Genomic DNA, 21,240 nt, shown 5'->3' with positions numbered 1-21,240 from the left:
TGTTCCGCATGGAAATCTACCGTACAGTAGCGGTGTTAAAAAAGCGCTTACAACAAAAGTAATGCGCACTGCGCACCCTCAATCCCGCCAAAATTGCCAATCTCTTTTCTCCACAAATCTGACAGTTTTTCAGTTACAAAAGCAGTAAAAAAAAAAAAAAAAAATCAACCGGCGCAAGATATCGGCGCACACAAGCAAAACAAACACAATTCCCTCTCCCCGCCAAAACCACGTGGCGCAATATCTTAACATGCGCACCCTCTCTCTCTCTCTGTCCATTCCCTTTCAATCTCTCGCTCTTCTAACTTCACTCAAGTTGATGAAAACGAAGCGCACATTCACAGAAAAACAGAATCCGAATAAGGTTCCCTCATATGGTATTGGATAGAAGAAATGGTTTCTTTAATGGACCATTTGTGTTGTTCTCTTTCTTTCTTTCTTTCCTTTTTTGACCTAAAAATGAGATAAAAGAGAGAGATGTCTCCTCCAACAACAACTACGACAACAAGTAGTGGAACGACGACGCTTCGAGGATCTGATTCGCTTTATCCACTCGTCAGCACCGCCTCACGAAGATGTCTATTTAAATCCCACAAAATGCGAATTCCAAAGAGACCAGTCGCCTTTTGCATCTCTCTTCTCTCTCCAGAAATTTCATCTCCTTTGGCTTCTCGATTTATTAGGTTTCATTCTGAAATTTGTGGTGGTGATTATCTCAGTTCTTCACCTTTCGAAGATCAATCGTTTGGACGATTTAGAAGAAGAAAACGAAGATTCGATATTGGAATAGGACGAGGTTCGTTGTTTTTTTTAAAATTCTAATAATTCTGTTTAGAACTAACGGTTTTGAATTCGTGTTGTAATTCTGGTTTTGGTACTTGTTGTATCTTTGTGGATTTTAGGGTTTTGGGGAGGTTAGTGTGATTGATTTGCTAATGTGGAGTGGATTTAAGGAAAAATTTCCTTAAAAAAAAACTTGAGAAATTGGACTTCTATGTATTCTTAGAGAGGATTTAAGTTGGAATATAAATTCTTTCAAGATTGATTGATAAGCCGCTTGTAGTACATGGAGTGGTTCTAGTTGAATCGGTGTGAATTTTAAGGTTTTTGCCAGATTAAGGCGATTAATTTGCTAATGTGGAGTGGATTTACGGAAAAAAAGCCTTTTTTTTCACTTGAGAAATTGGATTCATAAGTATTCTTGGAGCGGATTTAAGTTGGAATATAAAGACTATAACTTTTGATCAATCTTGAAGATAAGTTGTGAAGTGTTGATTGTAGTAAGGATCACTTGAAGTTTGCATTTTTCTTGCGGATTTGTTAGTGGATGGTGTTGAAATGAAATGTAGTGGAAATTAAGAATGGAGACTCAAATTTATTCTTGTAATTTACAGAATTAATTTGGAGATCTTGTAAGAAAACAGATGACATTTGTTTTTGGTCATTAACAAGTAAATGACTATCATTTGCTTATTTTTTTTTGTGTGGTAATAAGTGAAAACAATTTATTAGAAAAGTAAAAAAGCAGTGGCCTAGATGGCTCCTGTACAAGAAAGCAACAGAAAACAAAAAGAAAAAAACAAGGAAAACAAACAAAACACAGCCAGCCCACACACGACTACTTATGACACATCGCCTCCCACTTAAACTTTATGTTTCTCGAGTAATTTACAACTGAAAAATTGAGTAGAATCATATCTTGATGCGGACAGCTCAACCAACCATATACTTTTGAGATTCAGTTAAAGTTTTATTTCTATTCTAGGATTTTGTAGTCTTAGAGCTTTTCTTCCTCTCCACTCAGTTTATCAAAGCTGCGCATGATGAGGGGTTTTTCACCTGGATGTCATGCTACCAAAGATTGAGCACCGTGATTGGACTTATTTAGGTGGTCTTCGTGACATGGCAAATGGAGGTGAGAAGTAAACGATCATAGGTTACATTTTAGTTGATTAGAAGAAAATTATATAGCTTATTTATGACCAATGCATTTGAAAACAAGTACATGTTTTCATATTCCATAAACCTTCTCTCAATTTGAAACAAGGGTTATCAATTTATCAAACCAGGAAAATATTCTCTTCTGTACTAGTTGGGCTTTCTATAATTTTCAATCAATATTCTTGGGTTCAAATTTCTTGGTTATGATTGCTTGCTAAACTTAATTGAATGACGTTCAACTTGTTTGTTGCCTTTGATTTTAATTTTTGTGTAAAACTTGATGAATTATGTTCTAGGTGTGCTTGGATTTATTCCCATAAACATTACGCGGGGGGAAGGGGGGGGGGGTGGTGCGTTCAAGGGACATAAGTAAAAACATATGTAAAAACAAACATTTTTCAAAATATGGGTTAGAAGTTTCGGATTGAGCTGATTTTTTTGTGAGGATGATCTCTATGACGAGAAGATCATCCTCACAAAAAATCAGCCCATCTCTGAAACTTCTAAATCCATCAAAAGTGGTTTGCAAATTATTGATAGAAAATCAACGGTCAACATTCTAAATCACTTTTGATGGGGTTCGAAGGTTCGGATTGATCTGATTTTTTCTGAGGACGATCTTCTCATCATAGAGATCATCCTTTCAAAAAATCAGCTCAATCCGAAACTTCTAACCCATATTTTGAAAAGTGATTGTTTTTACATATGTTTTTCACTTATGTCCCTTGAGCGCTCCCCTATATATATAGTCACAATTTGGTGCTAATACTATTCTGCATTTGCTATTAGGAGCAAATCAGTTTTATGCCAGCTATACAATGGATGGGGCTCGAGTGGATGACAAAACATCACAGTTTCATCTGCCCGTATGCAATGATGGTGGTCAGAATCGATGTATTTGGTCATCTCCAGGATGGGGCAGTAAGATTGATATGGAGAAACAAATCTTCTGCAACAGATCTTTAAACATGAAGAATATTGTTGCAGTTGGCTTTGATATGGATTACACATTGGCGCAATACATGCCTGAAACTTTTGAATCCCTTGCATATGATGGTACAATCAGAAAGCTTGTTTATGATTTGGGGTACCCTCCAGAGGTTTGTGTGCATTTTCATCTGTTATTTCCTTTTCATGAAAACTGACCCTTATGGCATGCATTGTGGCTTTATTGTATCATGCACAAGTGCTTCATACTGATTCCACAAATTTCTTTCACACAACATCACCTTTTTGGAAATTCATTGTAGCTACAATTCTCTTTAGGAGGTTTAGCCACAATGCATCATCAATCTATTGTTGGTTTCTTGTAGATATTTCCATGTTGTGATTAGTACGATCCTAAATTTATGGTTTTTGTTGATTAACTTCTTATTTGTAAAATTTTGTGACAATTCAATTGCATGTTAAAGTGGGCCCATTGCTCTATTCAGTGGTGTTCTGTGTTGCAACCTTGACATCTTGTGTCTGAACAATCTTCCTTTTTCTCCCCTACTTAAGAGATCTAATTGAAGTTTACACCTCTCCTCTACTTGTTCTGCTTGGATTTAATTCATTGTGCTGACAACCTATTCGTATTCAAGCATCATTTGGAGCTCATATTTATTGCAGAACAAATTATATTGTTTGTGTGGTCCTGTTTAGGTTGATGGTTATGTCTATAATCTCCAGACATACCTACGTAAAAATGTTACACAATGTTGAGAAGGAAATACATCTTTATATATGTTTCAGTGTAGTTATATGTCCTAGGCCAATGAATTTGGTTAACTACCAATGATCTTCATCGAAGTGTAACTCCATTGATTCTCTTTATTTATTTGTGTTGGCATGTGGTCTTTCAGTTCTTCCTTCTGAGTTTGCTGTCTTTGTTTGCCACTATTTCTTGTAATCCTATGTACTAGAGATTTTCACGTTGGTAATATGAGTCTAGACATTAGTTATGAAAAACATGCATTCTGCAAAATGTATCAAGTTCATTCTGTGGCTTTCTACAAATCTGAAGTATTGTTACCAACTCTTTGTCTGATCAATTATTTGGTTCATCTTCCTGTCCTCATCATTGATAGTCCATTCTGCTACTTAGTTAAATTTAATAGCATGCAGTGTAAGTATATGTTGGGTTTAGAGCTGATCATATTGCTCAATTCAATGGTGTTTTGTGCTGCAACCTTAAGTTTACGCCTCTCTTCTCCTTCTTCTTGAGTGGATTTAATTCATTTTAGTCGACAACTTATTCATATTCGTTTTTTTTGGAAGGTAAATGGGGACTTAGCGGCCCCCTGCCGATTAGACAAATAGAAGCTTAAGCTTGCAAGGTCAAAGGGCAGCCATTACATTCTAATGTTTAAAACCCTTCTTTTCTTGACTCAAAAGATTACAAAGAGTAGAACTCAACATGTTGTCGACTAATGTGTAAAACCCCTATTATCTTGACTCAAAAAATTACAAAGAGTAGAACTCAACATGTTCCTATCTAAGGACTTGACACCTACATGACATATTCAAAGAAGCTAGCAGATCAGCAGGTTTGTTGGCTTCCCTGAAAACACAAACAAACTCGATCTCCTCAAATTGCTGAACCAAATTCTGGATAGATAAGGTGATGTGCTCCACACTCCAAGGGCTTTTGCATTCTCTATTCAAGGTTTGTATAGCAACCTTAGAGTCAGCTTGTACCACAACCTTGCTGCAATTTCCTTCAATTGCTAACAGCAGCTACGAGAACCTCCCCAACATGATCCCTGATTAGAGCTCCATACCCACCCCTTGAGTTAGAGAAGGAACCATTGGAATTAATAACCCAGCCCCCAATCGAAGGTTTCTGCCACTTACAGTATTTCCAAGTTGGAAGAGCAAATGGAGCATTGAGACTCCAAGCAGCTATGAAGTCTCTATTAAACTCCAAGTCTTCAACTTTATCCAACAGAGTAGAGAGCTCGATGTAACTTTATCCAACAGAGTAGAGAACTTGATGTGGATGTCGTTTTGGATTAAATTGAGAATGAATTCAACACTTTTGAACTCTGGTCGATAGTTTCTGGAATACCTCTCCTTCCATATTTGGTAAACAAAGGAGCAGAAGGCCACATGTTTGATGGAATCTAGGATAGATTTCTCTTTAAAATTGCCCTGAACTCGTCTCATTTCATCTTCCCAGGAGCCCAAAGCTTTCTTCACAAGACAGTTTTTTAAGACAAGACTCCATACCTTTTTAGCATACAGACATCCCATGAATAAGTTGCTCGTGTCCTCCTCTTCTTGTCTACAAAAACAGCAATTGGCATCAGTGAGGATCTTCCAATCCTTGAGCCTTTTCAAGGTTTTCAGATGCCCCTTCAAAGCAAGCCATGCTATAAAGCTCTGATGAGGAATCTTATGTTTGTCCCAAACTATCTGACTCCATGGAGTACACTGTCCAGCTATTTGAAGACCCATGGTGGCAGATTTGACAATGAAAATACCATTTGTGTTCTCTTTCCAAACCACTCTTATCTTCTCTTCCTTGGTGGATAGGAACTCTAGGAAGATCTTGGACCATTCTTTGCATAGAAGCCTCAACCCCTCTTGGTAAGGACCAAGAACCATTCAGTGAACTTTTCTCTTCACTGAAATCCTCTTTTAAAATACCCATGGGATGCCATGGGTCAGCCCAAAGCTTAGTTTTCCTTCCATCCCCAATGAGATGAAGGACATTCTTTACAGCTTCCCCTCTAGCCTTCAAGATTTTTCTCCACTCCACGAGGCCTTGCTAGGCCAGTCCATGGTCCAAAAATTCTTTCTCTTGATGAGGTTTGTCTCGACCCATAGGACCAATAAAGTCTTCTTATCAACAGCAATCATCCATGGGAATCTAAGAATCTGCAGACTTTCCTACATAAACATTGCACAATGTGCAGACTTTCCCAGGCCAATGTATCTCCAGACTTTTATATGTCAGGCCAATGTATCATCATGAAATTTCAAATAGAACAACTTTTGCATACCACACATAAAGGAAGACCAATGTATAATCCTTTTGCACAGTGGTGTTTTTTTTTTTTCCTACTTTGGTAGAGTTAGAAGGGGTTGAAGATCTTTTATGTGGATGAGAAACTGTTTTTAATGGGTGAGGGGTTGCTTTTGTTCTCTTTGCTTTTGTGAAGCAGGTCTCCTCGACCTCCTCTTCTCTTTCCTTTTTAATAAAATTTTACTTACAAAAATGAAATATTAGTTATTTTGTGTCTATAAAAGAATTCATGCTTAAAATTTGGAGCAATGATTTGCAGATTGGTTTACTCATGTGGTTTCATATTTATGCAGTTATTAGAATGGTCATTTGATTGGGAATACATGGTCCGGGGCTTGGTTCTTGATAAGAAGAGGGGCAACATCTTGAAGGTTATACCCTTGCTTAATTGTTTGTGGAATTTACATTTGCTTCACAAATGCTGATATTTGTGCTATAAGCTCATCTTGCTATTTTAATTAACTATTTGCTAAACCTAACATTGCTGTAATTTACTCTGAGGAAAGGATTTGAAAGCTATTTAGCAAAGATTTTGAGACACTTGAATTGTTCTCAAGTAGTAATCCACATACAAACTAACTTGGGCATATTGTTTTCTTCGTTTTGTGGAGGTTCTAGATTCATGTTAGATGCCAAAATTTTTACGCCTGCTGCTAACCAGACATAACTCCTTTATGATTGGTGTTGCAAGTGTATGCTGAAGTTTGACACTGGCAGAGTTAAGGCCTATGATGATTTGAATGAGACTTTTCAAATATAATCTAGTAATTATTGAATTGGAGGAGCTCGAAAAGATCGCATAAACATGAAAATGGAGGAACCCTTGAGGCTTGGCCATTCCTGAAATACATCAAGATTTGTTTCTAACACACGTCATGATGACCAAATTGCATGTGCTACTTGACCCTTACACAATTGTGTCAAAAGTATGAATTATTACTTAAGCGAGTCATTGTTTCATAATGTGCCCATTGAGTTAAGACGCTCATGGAAGTTATTTGACTTAACACTCCATAATTGAGTGAACTTTTAGTCTTAACAAGACAATCTGATTTAGTTAGCTATTTAAATTATTATTGATTTTCTTTGGCCATTTTGGTAGTGGTGTAACCTAGAGTAATACATGTTCTAAATCAAATGCCAGGAAGTTAAAAAACAAGAATCAACAAAGTCACAACCACGGTTAAAAATCTCATTTTGGTGCAATGTTTCGTTAAGGAAAAAATTGAAATGGTCTTGATTGAAACATTTAATGTTTCAGGGCGAGCTTGGGTTTTAAACATTCTCAAATGGAACGGAAATTTGACCCCTGGTCACAATGAATATATGATTGGAAAAGAGGTGTGTGTGCGTATTTAATTTTGTTGGGCCCAATGACTGTTAGCTTCTAAGGTGCATAACTTTTAGCCCAAATATCCAATTGAGAAATCATCAATTGTTTAGAATCTCTTTCATCAAGATTTGGCAACTTTAAATATTTTGAGATTTTACAACTTTATCATGATTTTTTACGTTCTTACAAAATAAAAATTATGAGTGTGTGTGTGTGGGTGGAAAGCAAAAGCAAAATATAACACCCCAAGAGGTCGATATGACCTCTTGCACAATCTAACCTAAAACCCTCAGCAAATATCCACCCCAAAATTCGCACCCCCCCCCCAAAAAAAAAAAAAAAAAAAAGATCCACCCCATAATTACAAACAAAAGCACTCACATACAATCATTACATGCACCAAATTAATAAGCTTAACAATCATCAAATTTCATAGACTCCCATGTGAAATGAAGTTTTCAAATGAAATCCCCTTGAATTGGGGGACTCAAAAATGTTCACTTCAACAGAAAAAGAATGATTTCTTGAATGCTCTTGTATCCTTCAAATTTTCTTCAGTTTCTCTCTCACGAAATACTCCAATAAACAATAAAATGTACTTTCCTCCGAAGAATCCTTTTTTATTTTTATTTTTTTTAATAAATATTAAAAGCATTACTGAACCAACTACCAAGTAGATTTGACTTGGACATGGGAAGAGTCCAAAAAAAGTGGAATAAGGAGAAAAATGGGACCATACATTATGAGCTTCAAATATGATGGACGGGGAGAAGATTTAACTTTTCCCACTTTAAACATGACGCAGAAATCCCCAATAGTTTGATTGTGAGCAAATAGGTGATCTACTATCAGGATTTTATTAAGAGAATGCATGGCTTTAGAAAAAATTAAATGGAGGAACAGGATTTGTTCAGCAACTCCAATTTTTTTGGAATGGGGCTTCGATGATGATGCTATACTACACAAATACTTTTTTTCTCATTTCTTCTGGGGTTATTATTTATTTATTACAAAGTCACAGAATGGTGTCGACACATTTGTTGAAATACTCATACTTGTATTGGTGTTTTGGTTTTGAAACAAAGTGTTATGTTCCCCGTTCTTTGGGTAAGTTTTGCTTTCCTACTTTTGTGGATCAATCTCCATGCAACCATTAACAGTTGTAATTGTTCATTGTGCAGATGGATCGGCACAAATATGTGAAAGTGGCCTACCATGGCTTTAGGGAAATGTCCAAGGAAGACAAAATGGCCACCTATGGAAACACCTTGTTACGGGATTCATTTGATGAACCTGACTATGCACTAATTGATACTCTTTTCTCACTGGCAGAGGCCTATCTATTTGCACAACTTGTTGACTTCAAGGATAATAATCCTGGAAAAGTTCCCGACGGTGCCGAGTATGAATACAACTCATTCTGTTTTTTAGTAGAATCATTTTATCATAGCTGTTCTGTTGCCTATGGGTCTTTAAAAATGGAGTATTTATTTTGATAGGTAAATAAGTATTACTTTTTATTTATTTCTTTATTTTTTCTAATTTTAAATTTTAATATTGGATAATGAATCCACAGTTTTTTTTTTTTCAATGTTGGGATTTATAGGACCATGATAAGTATTTTAGACAGACAAAAACAGATTTTTTTAATTGAAAGTTGATGTTGGATTTTGATTTCATATGTTTTAGAGCTGCATGCTAAGGGCCTGTCTGGAAACACCAAATTTTCATGGTCAAGCCCAGACCTAGTTTAGTTCTTGATTGGTTTGGTTTCAAAATTGTGCTTCTATACTTTTGTTCTTTAATGAAAGTAAAGGCCTTTCTCGATTATCTTCACTGTTTAAAAGCTTCACACACACAGAAATTATGTATATATTGAAAATTCTTAAAATCTATATACCCTGATATTATTTTATATAAATTAACATTATCATCATCTAAATTCTTCTGTATTCTAATGTCCATTTACCATTGCTGTTGATTTATGTTTTTCTCTGGATGTGGTTTTGAGTTATGCCGGGTAGCTGTTTTGATGTTTGCCCATGCCTCTTTGTCTAAGTTGCACAGCTACATATGCTGGCCCCTCCTTTATGTCATGTTGTGTGACATAAAAAATCTGGTGGTGGTTTTGCCACCCCACATCATAGGGATGTCTACGAGGCAAATTTTCTCCCAACTAATTCCATTTCTTTTGGGTTGTTTTTCTATTTTATCAACATGCTTTGCATCATACAGCTACTCTAGAATGTACAAGGATGTTCGAGCTGCAGTTGACTTATGTCATCGTGATGGAACTTTAAAGCAAATGGTTGCAAAAGATCCTGGGAAGTAAGTATGAATGGGAAAAAATATGCTATTTCGTTTCTTACAAACTGTGGCCTTTTTGAAATAAGAAATATGCTGTGGAAGTTTATGAAAACACTGAAGAAGTTGAGGGAGCTACGGAAATATTATAGACCATAAAAAACCGTCAACCAGGTTTTAATATTCTAGAAAATGATAAAGCAAGTGTGAAAACAGTCTCATAACTCATTCTAGAAGTAAAATTTATGTCATCAAATATCCTTAGAGTTTCTCAATTTTCACACATTGGTTTCGTTACTGATTTCCTATTTTCTTGATTTTTTTAATAGAAATATTTTTTGACAAAAAATTGATTATTAATGTAATTTACCCATTGACATCATAAATGTTACTCACCAATTTTTTATTGGGGTCTCCGTTACATGTTGATTTATTTAATAGTTCTAATTTATTACTTCCATTCATTATAGATATAGTCTTGAGTTCTGCTGACTTTCGAAAAATGACTTAAGTAAAGCACACGTTCACGACCAAAACATTGCATCATTTTGTATATAGTTTTGTATGTATGCAGCATATGGCAAAACATAGCGAATCATTTCTGTGAAACTGAAATATTACATCATATGCCAAAGCATAATGAATTGTATTGTGAACATTTCTTTTGTCCCGAAACTTTGGTGATAAGTTGGTGTTACTGTTTTTTCCATCAATCTTCATTCCACAGAGGGAACAAATATCTCAAATATCCACGTAACAAAATATTCTCTATTGTTTTGGCCCATTAGCTAGCAAAAGATTCTATAGTGATTTGAGTAGTAAATGCTTTTTGTGATGGGGGATTGACTTAGTAGTTTTTATTTATTCATTTCTCAGCGATTGAGGTGGTACTTTAAGTTTAATTTAATAAGTTCATTATATGCATCACTTTTATCAGTCTCTCTTTGAATTGAGCTTGGCTCTTTTGCTATTTTATGCAAGAAACTACGGAAAGGCACTGGAAGTATCTGTATAGCGGTCTTAGCCTATGAATTTTTTTAATAAGTATCTTTCACCAAATGTGCTTCTATAAATAAAGGAGGTTGTGGTAAACATTGCCTTTAGTATCTCCTTTTTATTTTTTCCCAATTGCGGTTTCTTCACTGCTAGTCATGTCTAGTACAAGCTTCTCACTTCTTTTGAGCCTTCCTGGTGCTTTTGGCTTAGTGATGAGTCTATTCATTTGTTAGAAACTATGTCAGTTTCTTCCAACTTGTTGGAAATCTATCTACGTTCTAGTGAAATAAAGTTGGTTTTCCCAAAAAAATTTACTGGTTCTAATTGCTGCTTTGCTTTGTTAAAATGGTAACATGACTTTTGTGATTGTCAAGAAGCTCATTCTAGCAGCAACACCATCACCACCACCATCATTCACAATGTCTAATCACAAAATTCACAACTATTTGGGTTTGCAATGTGAAGCTTAGTTCACCACTCAATTCTATGAGACGTTTTTTTTATAAGTTCTATGAGACATGTTTTATGTTTAAAGTCTTCAATAGTTTATATTAGTATGAGTGATCGAACAAAGATTAAGACAAGTAATATAGGTATTAGAGAACCAATTGTTTTATGCCAGGGAAATCAACCATCAATGTAGTCTCTCTACATAGCCAAATGTTATAGAAGTTTAGGGAAAATAAGAAAAATCCCACATGACTTAACTTGGAAAAAGCATGAGAAAACTACCTAGAGAGTTAATTTGGTGAGTATTGGGGAAGAAATAGGTCTCAGGCAGATAGATTGATATGGTTTAGGACTGTATCATAGGATTGGTACTTGTGTGAGAAGAAATGCAGCCTTTCTGCTTAGAAAAATGTTATAGAAGTTTAGGGAAAATATGAAAAATCCCCACATGACTTAGCCTTGGAAAAAGCATGAGAAACTATGAGTTCCTAATTACGATTGGGTTGCCTCAGGAATCAATTGTGAGTCTATAACATAATTGCTTAAATTAAAGAGCAGGTTCTTTGGTGTATGTGAGTTGTAGATGATGTAGTTTAGTTGACGAGACGAGACAGGCAGTCAATGCTAAACTATAACTCTGAAGAATTTTTTTGGAGTTCAAGGGTTTAGTATAAGTATAATGAACATAGAGTATGTGGAGTACAATTTTAGTAACACCCATAGAAAGGAAGAACCAATAAAAATTGATGGCTTAAGGTAGTGAGAGTGTATGCGAACATTCCTGAATTAACAGAAGACAATGGTTTAGACAGAATTGAAAGGAGGAACAAGATTCGTTCAATTGACCACATATCTTTGTGATAAGGAAGGTTTTCATGATGATGTTGACAACTCTAATTTTACTTTGATTTCTTTTCATTAATTTAGGTATATCAACAATGATCCCTCTATAGTACCCATGATCAAAATGCTCCGAGATTCTGGTCGTGCAACATTCTTGGTGACAAATAGGTATTGATTTTTTCCAACCTATTATTGATTCTTGTTTTATTCATAAAAGGTCCTATCATAATGAAAGTGATCTTTTTCTTTCTCTTCCTATAAATGTGGTGTAGTTTATGGGACTATACGAATGTTGTGATGAATTTCCTATGTGGCAAACGAACTTTGGATGGTAGTTCCTGTCGCAATTATGATTGGCTTGAGAACTTTGATGTTGTCATTACGGGCAGGTTCAATACTTCCCCTAGACTTTTAGCAATTATTTTTTATGTGTTTGAATAAAATGTTACCCCCCCCCCCCCCCCCCCCCCCAAAAAAAAAAAAAAAAAAAAAAAAAAATTGTGGGGGGATATCCTTGCATTTTTTTTTTATATGGATTAATTGTTTATTTTTCTTGTTATATATTTCTATGGATTGTTTTTTTTTCTTTGCACCACTAGTATTGGAGAGACCCAAATTGATTTTCTTTTTATTTTTGAAATTGATAGATTATACGTTGTATGCATCTGTTAGTACTCATGGATCATGTAATTGTTCATAAGATGAAAACACAGTTGCTTTCGATAATATAGAAAAGAAGGGATCACTTTTGATTCACGCGATGTACAAAGAATGGGTTATCAGCCAAATCTCATCCCCAATTCTCTATTGGCCACGAAGGTAATCAAGACTATGCCAGAAAGTGAATAGGCCTTTCAAAAAATAAACTTAAACAATAGCAATACCAAATTACTAATTCTAAGTTCTTGCAAAATAATGGTGAAGAAGTCCTCTAATATGGACTCGCAATCTTGGGTTCTTCCGGGAAACCGTGCAACAGCTTTAGGAAGAAGATTACTCTTCTTAGAACACAATTTGGAATGAATTTTTTCTTCTCTTCATATCAGATTTCCTTTCTTGATTAAAAATGGATTCCTTAGCTACGGGCAAACCTTCCCAAAACAATTCCATATGGTTTGCTTCTTCCTAACTCAACATAAAAGTATAATTATAGAAACTTATGGACCACATTGGTCAATCTTAACTTAATATCTTTAAACCATCTACAAAGCTTGGCCTACCTACAGTCCATCTTATTAAACTGCATCACCCCATTGATAACTTCTTCTTAAACATAAATCGGTGCAGCATCTTGAAAAACAACGTTCTCATGCATATGTTTCTTGTGTTTTACAACTCGATTTCATACTATTGATTTTTTTTTCTCTTTCCTTTCCTTGATTGCACTTGATGAGCTTTCTAAAGAGTTTGGCGCTGCAAATTATGGACTACGTCCAAATTGTTAACTTGAAACATAATTTTACACTTAATTTCTTTGCTTAATGTTATGCATTTCTTTACAGGAACTTGAGATTTGCATCTCTCTTTATGCAGGACAGTTTTGAAGTGCAAAATTTGCAGAATTGAGTGTTCATAATTATTTGTAGGATGTAGTTGGGTGTTGTTAGTATGTCTTTTGTTGGTGAACATACCATTCTTCGGTCATTTTTGTTGCAGGAATGCTTTTGTAAAATTATTTGTAGGATGTAATTGAATGCTTTGTTGATGAACACAACATTATTTGGTCATATTTTGTTGCAAATTTTTTCCCTTAGCCTTTTTTTTTGTTTACCATATAGAACCAGCTTATTATCTTCTATTTAATATTTACAGCTCAAAGCCAGGCTTCTTCCATGAAGACAATCGTGCAAACCTATTTGAAGTTGAGCCTGAGTCTGGAAAGCTTCTTAATACGGACAATGGCACTCCTGTCCCTCAGGTTAGTGTAAAAAAATCCACCGTTCTCGTCTAGTTGCATGTTACGAATCTGAATTTTCTCTTATGTTTGCTTCCCTTTATTTACTCAACTGATGTGCTTTAAAAGATAGGAAACTCGCCACCAATATTACCACTTAAGGGTCTGAAAAAGGCTTGTAGAGTTTTCCAGGTATTCCTTCAAACTTTGTCATATCCACATACTTTCCCCCTATGTTCAGTGAAATGTTCTTAGTCAAATGATTGCTGATTTTGATAATGTGCAACTTGCAATTAGGGGGGCAGTGTTGGTCATCTGCATAAACTGCTTTCAATTGAAGCAAGTTCACAGGTGATACATCACTTAGTCTATTAATCTGTGGTTGTAATTTATTTCTTCTTAAATTGGGACTAACAGCATGCTTTCTGTGTTCAATGGCTTTCATTTTGAAATATAATTTACTTTTAAGATTCTCATGTGTGGTGGTTGATGCCTGTAATAGCATAACTTTCATTTTCTTTTGAACTTTCAGGTCTTGTATGTTGACAGCCATGATAATGAAAATGACAATACAGTTGACTAGGGAAGTTTTGTAATTTTAGGGAGGCAATTCTGTAATATCTTTTGTAATTTTGTATTAAAGAGAACCCAACCCATCCCTTAAGTTGGAATTTACAAAACTACAAAACTGCCAAGCTACTTAATTGCAACCAACCATATCTAACCAAGTATCATTCTCTTAAAAACTAGTTAACATGATGTATACAAAAGTAATATAGTTACTTGACCTATACCCATTTCACTTGTAAACTTATGAACTATAGCATTAGTTGGGATAATGCTTTAATGATGATGATGATTTGAACTTGTAACATTGTATAGGAAAGAAAAATACAATCTTGCTATGGATTATATTTTTCGAGCCTTAGAAAGCCTTTTAACTGATTGTAGTAACAGCTTTTCTCCATCATATAGTAGAAATATTATTAAACTTAATTTTGACTTTAGGACTTGCTTAGTAGATTCCATTTTGGATATTTTCTCTTTCGATAGAGGACGAAATAAGGAACTTAATACTTATTATATGACAGAGGGAGGTCAATCAAAACGAAAACGTTTATCCCAATTCGTTAGTTCAATAATACGCTCTTGTAAATACATACACCGATTCACCTCTCTAGTTGTGAGATGGTGGTGACTAGGTTTGATTATGTTTAAACAAAAAGAGAAGATGAAAATATGTTTCGAAAATTGTTATTCTGGGACTGTTTAGTCAAAGGAAACAGCCAAAAGAACCAGAAAAGTTCAAGGTAATCAAGAGTATGGCTAGCTTATATTAACCAGAAGATTTTCTCGTTTAAAACCTTCAACTTGCTTGTTCTTGCTAAGACTGTTATCGGTCTTTGTTGTACATGAGTGACATGACCTGACCATCTCAGCTCTCTCTTAGTTTATCATCTATTGGGGTTACTCTCTCTCCAACAATAGTACAGAAAGAGAAGCCAAAGCAAAAATAACTAAGATGATGGTGAGCTGCAGATCCATTCCCACCTCCCTATAAAATCAGCAAAGAAAATTTCTAAAAACTCCTCGAAAAAAACACAAGTCATCAAATGGTTTTACATTTCTAATTTTATCTTTCTTAGTCACTTTTTGATTATTAATATAATACATTCAAGGTACCCTAATTTGGTCAGTTTTGCAGTAAACTCTATCTTGTAGTTGCATGTGCAGTTTTTTAGTGATTCACTTTGGAAATTTCTTTCTCAATGCAGATTTGTTTGTTAAACCTCCAATGCATGAATATCTTTCTCATTAAATGGTAATATGTTTATTTTTTGCAGGTTCTGTATGTTGGGGATCACATTTATGGGGACATCTTGCGCAGCAAAAAAGTTCTAGGTATCCCTTTTACTAAATCAATTTTTTTTAATTTTATTTTATGATATTGGAATTTTCTTGGTCTAATTTTTCTTTATTAAAAGCTTTATTTTATGTATTAGTGATAAATTAAAGAGATCTAATTTTATTTTGATTTTTGTTCTTATTGATTCCACTTTTATGCATTGGCTTCAGGATAACGGTTGTGTTGTTGCTTCATGTCTTAATAGGTTGGAGGACAATGCTTGTTGTTCCAGAGCTTGAAAGGGAGGTAGAACTCCTCTGGAAGTTGAGGGATGTCCGTAAGGTATTCATAAGGTTTTTTATTTGCAAAGTATATCTTTTACTTGATTATCAAATTCTGTTTTTCAAGTGAATGTACTTTGCATGTTCTGCTGCATCCCATTTTAGCTTAGTGACAAAGTTGGGATTTGGGAATAATTCAGCAAGGGAAAAATGTGGAAAAAGCGGCAAAAAGTCGGAGAAAAAATTGAAAACAAAAAAAATAAAATACATACTATTGTGGATCATACAAAAATGTATTTTTCCTAAAATAAACATATATTAAACAAAATTACATAATTTCATATAAAATAATACAAAAATGTATTTTTTTTTCTTCAAAGCTTTGAGAATAAGAAAGAATCGTGAATTAAATGCGACTGTTCCAAAAAATGGGGAAATTTGTCACTACACATTTTAAAAGTAGATTTAATGGAACAGTCATTTGTTCAAGCAATCAACGTTTTCCACCTTCAAGATCCGAATCAAGTTCTGAGAAATGGTGAACATTGTCGATACCCTTTTAGGACTAGTCTCCTCAATGGAGTTAAATCACATTATTCCCCTAGAATTAGCCTGGTTGAGCACAGTGGATACTGCCTCATACAAGCATTTGCTTCAGTGGGCCAATCACCTTACCTATTAGGAGGTGGTGGATTTTTACACCGGCTTCCAACCTGATGCAACCCTCCTCCTTTAATCAGTTCTTGAGATCGGCAGTGTAGTGTAAAGGAAACACTAAACGAGAGTTACCAACCACCTTAACCTATCAAAAAAGAAAAAAATAATGAAAAGAAGGCACCAGAAATGAGGAAGCATTATCCACTAAAGTAAGATAGTGGATAATGCTTCCTTCTTGTATTTTGTGCCTCTCTTTTCTTCAAATATATTTTATACTTAAAAAAAAAAAAAAAACGATTAGAAATAGCAGCTCTCTCCCTCAATGCATATCTGCCTTATAGGTTCCATCTTTAGCTTTAGAAGCCAGCAATCATTTTCTGATCTCAGCACATTTAAGAAATTGGTATTTGGATATTATGAGTGTTGAAATTGGCAACTCATAAATCTTGGGGTGCCAACAACACAAATCTTTGGTTCATGAACCCTTGATTGCTAATTTCCAAATTCATTATTTATCTAACGGCAAAGGGTTGCTTGAGCTATGTTGGACAATTGGAAGGCAATCGATGAGGTTTTATGCCATGTGGATGGCTGACATGGTCAATCCAGACCATTTCATTCTGTCTTTCTATTGAATGGAGTTGCAAGGAAACCTTGTCGAAGATGTTCAATAATTTAGCTTTCTATTTTTTTTATTATTTTGCTTTCCTTTTGTTGCATACCTTACATAAGTTGATTTGTGCAGCAACTCAGATTACTAAGAAAAGAGCGGGATCTTGTTGAGGACAAAATTCATCGTTTGAAGTGGTCTATGAAGTAACTATCATACCTGGATGGCACATTTTGTACTTAAAACTATTATCAATCGAGTTGAAACTACACATGGTGTAGAGTTTGCTCCACTCTTGGTACACAATATTTTGGATACTAATTTTTCTTTCTTTGGACCTTGATCATTTCTTGGCTTAGGTTTGAAGGTGTTGATGCCCATGAGAAGCAGAAGTTATCCTCAGAACTTAATGAATTTGAGGTCAGCGCCACAGTCTTGTTTTCACGTGCAATTATCAAATGAGAACATCTTTTTTTTTTCTTTTTTCTTTTTTTTACTAAATTAAACATTTAGTCAACAGACACGTGAAGTAGGATGCTTGCATGGAATCTGTTATGAAGAATATTTTGATATTGTTCTCTATATGTTGCAAGTTACGTACCAATAACTGATTTTCTGTATTATTTTAATAAGTTAGCAGGCATGATGGAGTTTTGACAAACCTAGCCCTATGAATTTGAAGTTTTCCTCTCTAAGAATTTTTGTGCCATGCAACATGGAATCTCTGTAAAACTTTAATGGAATATTCTTAGTGCACATAAGTTATAGGCAAGCCACCTGACTCACCAGCATCGGTTCCTGTGAGTAGCTCTGTCTTACATGTCTAATCTTCTAGGAAACTCAGGGATGCATTTTTGCCCTCTACAAACTTTATCCCAACTCTTGTCATTTCTTTCCTTGATGATTCCAATTTTCCCTACAGTACTTTGCAGTTCTCCCATGGCAGAACAGGTTTTGTATGGATGACCCCAAATAGTTAGCAAAAGGCTTGGATGAGGATAATCATTGTAGGCTACACCACTAGGTTTCCCATTGATAACCTTGTAATGTCTGCACTGGCCATCTCTATTTTCCACACTCGCCTTGTTTTACTCTTTTGACATGTGAGATGCTAAACTTCACTGGGATCATGTGGGACCAAACCTTGATAGGCTTAACTTTTTTAAATTCCTTATGATCCTGAAGGAGCAATTGTTAACCAGTTCAAAGAGCTAAAGTTTTGTTCTTTATGATTCTTTTAAGTAATAAACATGTAGGATGTTTCTCATCACATAGTGATGTGACAAATGTATCACTTTGGACTTTGAAATCCCCCCCCCCCAAAAAAATAAAAATTCAAGTGTCTACCGAAGAACCGAACAACCGTCTGTATCAATTTCATGACCAGTAAATGGTAATGGCTTCACCATTTTGTTCATAACCTGTGTCTAGGGCTTGTAACATAGTTATAAAGTCCATACATTGATTCTAGCACTCATATTTAAGAAAAGGCCTGGTTCTAGATATGCAACTGAGTTGTAGCTCCCATTTCACGAATTTTCCTAACACAGGCTCATACTGTTGCCCCCAAGATACATAAATACCCTTGTCCACGGTAATCAAGAGCCTCAAGGACTTGAAGAAGGTTCAGGGAGGACTAAAGGAGTATGCAAATAATAGCCCAAAGTCATGCTAGAGATCATATGCAACCAGCACCCTTTAGCGTCAATTGGAAGAGATGTCTTAGCAAACTTGTTTACATTATTTTTTCTTTACAAGTATACTAAAGTTTTTTACGATTTTCTAATTGCAGAGCTTAGGGTTTCCCATTTGCTCTGCATATTCGTGGACGAATACAACATAGCTTTCAGTGAAAGAAATAATGGTGTAACACCATTTATTTAGGCGCTTTCACCCTTTTTATAGTCAATGAAAAAAAAATACCTTAGGTTAGTGCACCAAATAGTTCCTTAAATCAGTAATAATATATATCACGTGAGAAAGATATTTCATGCTGCAAGTGTTGCATATGCTCTTTAATGCCATCTGGCTTGAAATTCTTGTTGATGGATTCTGCCATTACTATTTTCACTATGACCAATTATTTATTGTTTCCTTTCTATTGTTAGTCTCAAAGGGAGAAGGTTCGTCTGTGTCATCAAGAAGCCCAGCGGGAATGCCATCATAAGGTAAGCAATAAATATAATTTCTTTGCTTTTACCACTGACAGTTACCCTTACATATTTAAGTTTTTTTCTTTAGTTGTTTATTTCCAGCAAGTAATCAGCTGTAAATTGAGTACATGTTTTTTCTGAAAACAGATCCTTTCTGTTTTGTTTAAATTGATGTATCTTTAACTCTCTGTTTTTTTTTTTTCTGAAATTGAAAAGAAAATGAATCGTGCAAATTAATTTTCAGTAAACATACTTTTTGCTGTTTACTTGTCAGTGAAAACAAAGCCATCTGTAAAATAATAGATTGATGATGTTACACAGACGGATGGATTCCAACTTATTTGGCTTGGGTGATTTTCTTAGCTTCCTATTTCTTACCCTTTATTAGTTTGAAGCAGTCTCGTTTCACCACTATCTGATGATCAAAGGTCGGGGGATTGCTAAACTCAATACCCACACCACTATCTGGTGATCAAAGGTTGGGAGCTTGCTAAACTCAATACCCACAGCTCCACTTAGGTGCCTCTTATACATCTAAGGTCATCTGGGATGAATACCTAAGTGGGAAACCGACTCTATTAGGATCATATACTTCCCAAATGTTTTTTGTGGGAAATAGACTTGTGATTTTGTTTCTCTTTGCTTCCATTGGGGGTCAAGTTATTTATTTGTTACTCAATATATGTTACATTTTTACTCGCAAATTCTTTTTCAGCTTGCAATTGAACGAAATTTGGATGCCAACATCTCACTATAGTAAAACCATCACCCAATTTTATTCAGAACATATTTTACTCAGATGCTTTCACAATGGATGTTTGTATAAATTTCAGATAATTCAATGTTAACCATAAACATTGTATTCCACCCCATAATAAGATGATTCATCTTTGCTCGTGTGAACAGAGTGAATATCAGTGAACACACACCTTTTTTTTTCCTTTTTTTTTATTTGATTAGATTCTAATGTGGCTGATCACTTCTTATAGTTTCACAAGGTCTGGGGACAACTCATGAAGACTGGGTATCAGAACTCACGCTTTGCTCATCAGGTATACTCTTTTAGATCTTTACTAACCTACAAGATTACTCCATATTTTAAAATTCGACTTGCATGGGAACGGGTATTATCTAGGAGTTTCCCTTGTCAAAAATCACTTCAAAACAAAAGGTTTGGAGTGCATAAAAGAAAAGAAAAAAAATGTATAGGATTGGGGTCGGCCAAACAAATCCTGTTCATTCCACATTGTCCAGAACCAAGTCTTCCATCATTGAAAGAGAGTTCATAACTGCCTTCACTTTCTTTTGGGTCGTTTTCTCACTCTTTAAGGACCTCCAGCGTGAATATTTCTTGTAGCTCGGGGGGTTGTAATTGATCTTCGTTAAACATGCCCAAAACATCTTACTTGACTTTCTCCTAGTTTATTGCCCTATTGGAGTTCTAAATTTTCTCGAATGCTTTTCCACTTACCCAATTTTCAGGTCCATGTAGCATAGTTGGTCTTACTACCATCTTATAATATTTTTTTTCTTCGTTTAATTTGATTGATACGTGACTCATGATTATGATCGTTTTCACATTTTTATGGTAGGTGGAGAGGTTTGCATGCTTGTACACAAGCCAAGTTACCAACTTAGGCTTATACTCGCCCGACAAATACTACAGACCAAGCGAAGACTTCATGCCCCATGAATTCGATATACTCGCCATCTAACTTAACGGAAATGGTGATTGATCTTTATAGTGAAAAATGCGGTGTCATGTAATGAATGTTTGTCACATTGTTCTGCATCCATGTACCTTAACATATCAATTGTGGTTATTAATCAAGTTCTTCACTTTGATTTCAGAATTTGAATTGATTTCGCTTGGAAAATTCGAATTAATACATTTCACTTGATCTCATCCTCTATCGAAATCAC

The 21,240-nt window shown here is 35.1% G+C and overlaps 1 protein-coding gene across 3 annotated transcripts; it reads left to right on the top strand.

The window, feature by feature from the left end:
* Window positions 1–245: 245 nt before the first annotated feature.
* LOC147405131 (HAD-superfamily hydrolase, subfamily IG, 5'-nucleotidase) lies at window positions 246–21,170 on the top strand. 3 transcript variants are annotated; one of them, XM_086441298.1, is made up of 18 exons: window positions 664–796; window positions 1,805–1,915; window positions 2,731–3,041; window positions 6,244–6,321; window positions 8,465–8,685; window positions 9,519–9,611; window positions 11,961–12,044; window positions 12,149–12,265; window positions 13,689–13,794; window positions 13,900–13,962; window positions 14,068–14,121; window positions 15,615–15,672; window positions 15,882–15,958; window positions 17,300–17,370; window positions 17,524–17,584; window positions 19,273–19,332; window positions 20,307–20,369; window positions 20,910–21,170. In XM_086441298.1, exons 2-18 carry the CDS (start codon window positions 1,849–1,851, stop codon window positions 21,030–21,032), a joined length of 1,707 nt encoding a protein of 568 aa, XP_086297424.1. In that variant the 5' UTR covers window positions 664–796; window positions 1,805–1,848; the 3' UTR covers window positions 21,033–21,170. The 3 variants fall into 3 exon arrangements, with proteins under 3 accessions (XP_086297423.1, XP_086297425.1, XP_086297424.1); XM_086441297.1 differs by lacking the exon at window positions 1,805–1,915 and having other exon boundaries at window positions 246–796; XM_086441299.1 differs by lacking the exon at window positions 1,805–1,915 and having other exon boundaries at window positions 656–796; window positions 2,742–3,041.
* Window positions 21,171–21,240: the final 70 nt, after the last annotated feature.

The sequence above is a fragment of the Akebia trifoliata genome, chromosome 4 (genome assembly GCF_017979445.1).
Source record: "Akebia trifoliata isolate Shusen 1 chromosome 4, ASM1797944v1, whole genome shotgun sequence".
Lineage (NCBI taxonomy): Eukaryota > Viridiplantae > Streptophyta > Magnoliopsida > Ranunculales > Lardizabalaceae > Akebia > Akebia trifoliata.
This window is presented reverse-complemented; position numbering and strand designations above follow the sequence as displayed.

What these genes read in the sequence shown, in the direction of transcription:
- LOC147405131 (XM_086441297.1), top strand. Translation starts at nt 478, where the DNA reads ATGTCTCCTCCAACAACAACTACGACAACAAGTAGTGGAACGACGACG. An exon ending in ATGGCACTCCTGTCCCTCAG is followed by an intron (nt 13,795 to 13,899) that starts GTTAGTGTAAAA and finishes GTGCTTTAAAAG; the next exon opens with ATAGGAAACTCGCCACCAAT. An exon ending in CAATTGAAGCAAGTTCACAG is followed by an intron (nt 14,122 to 15,614) that starts GTGATACATCAC and finishes TATTTTTTGCAG; the next exon opens with GTTCTGTATGTTGGGGATCA.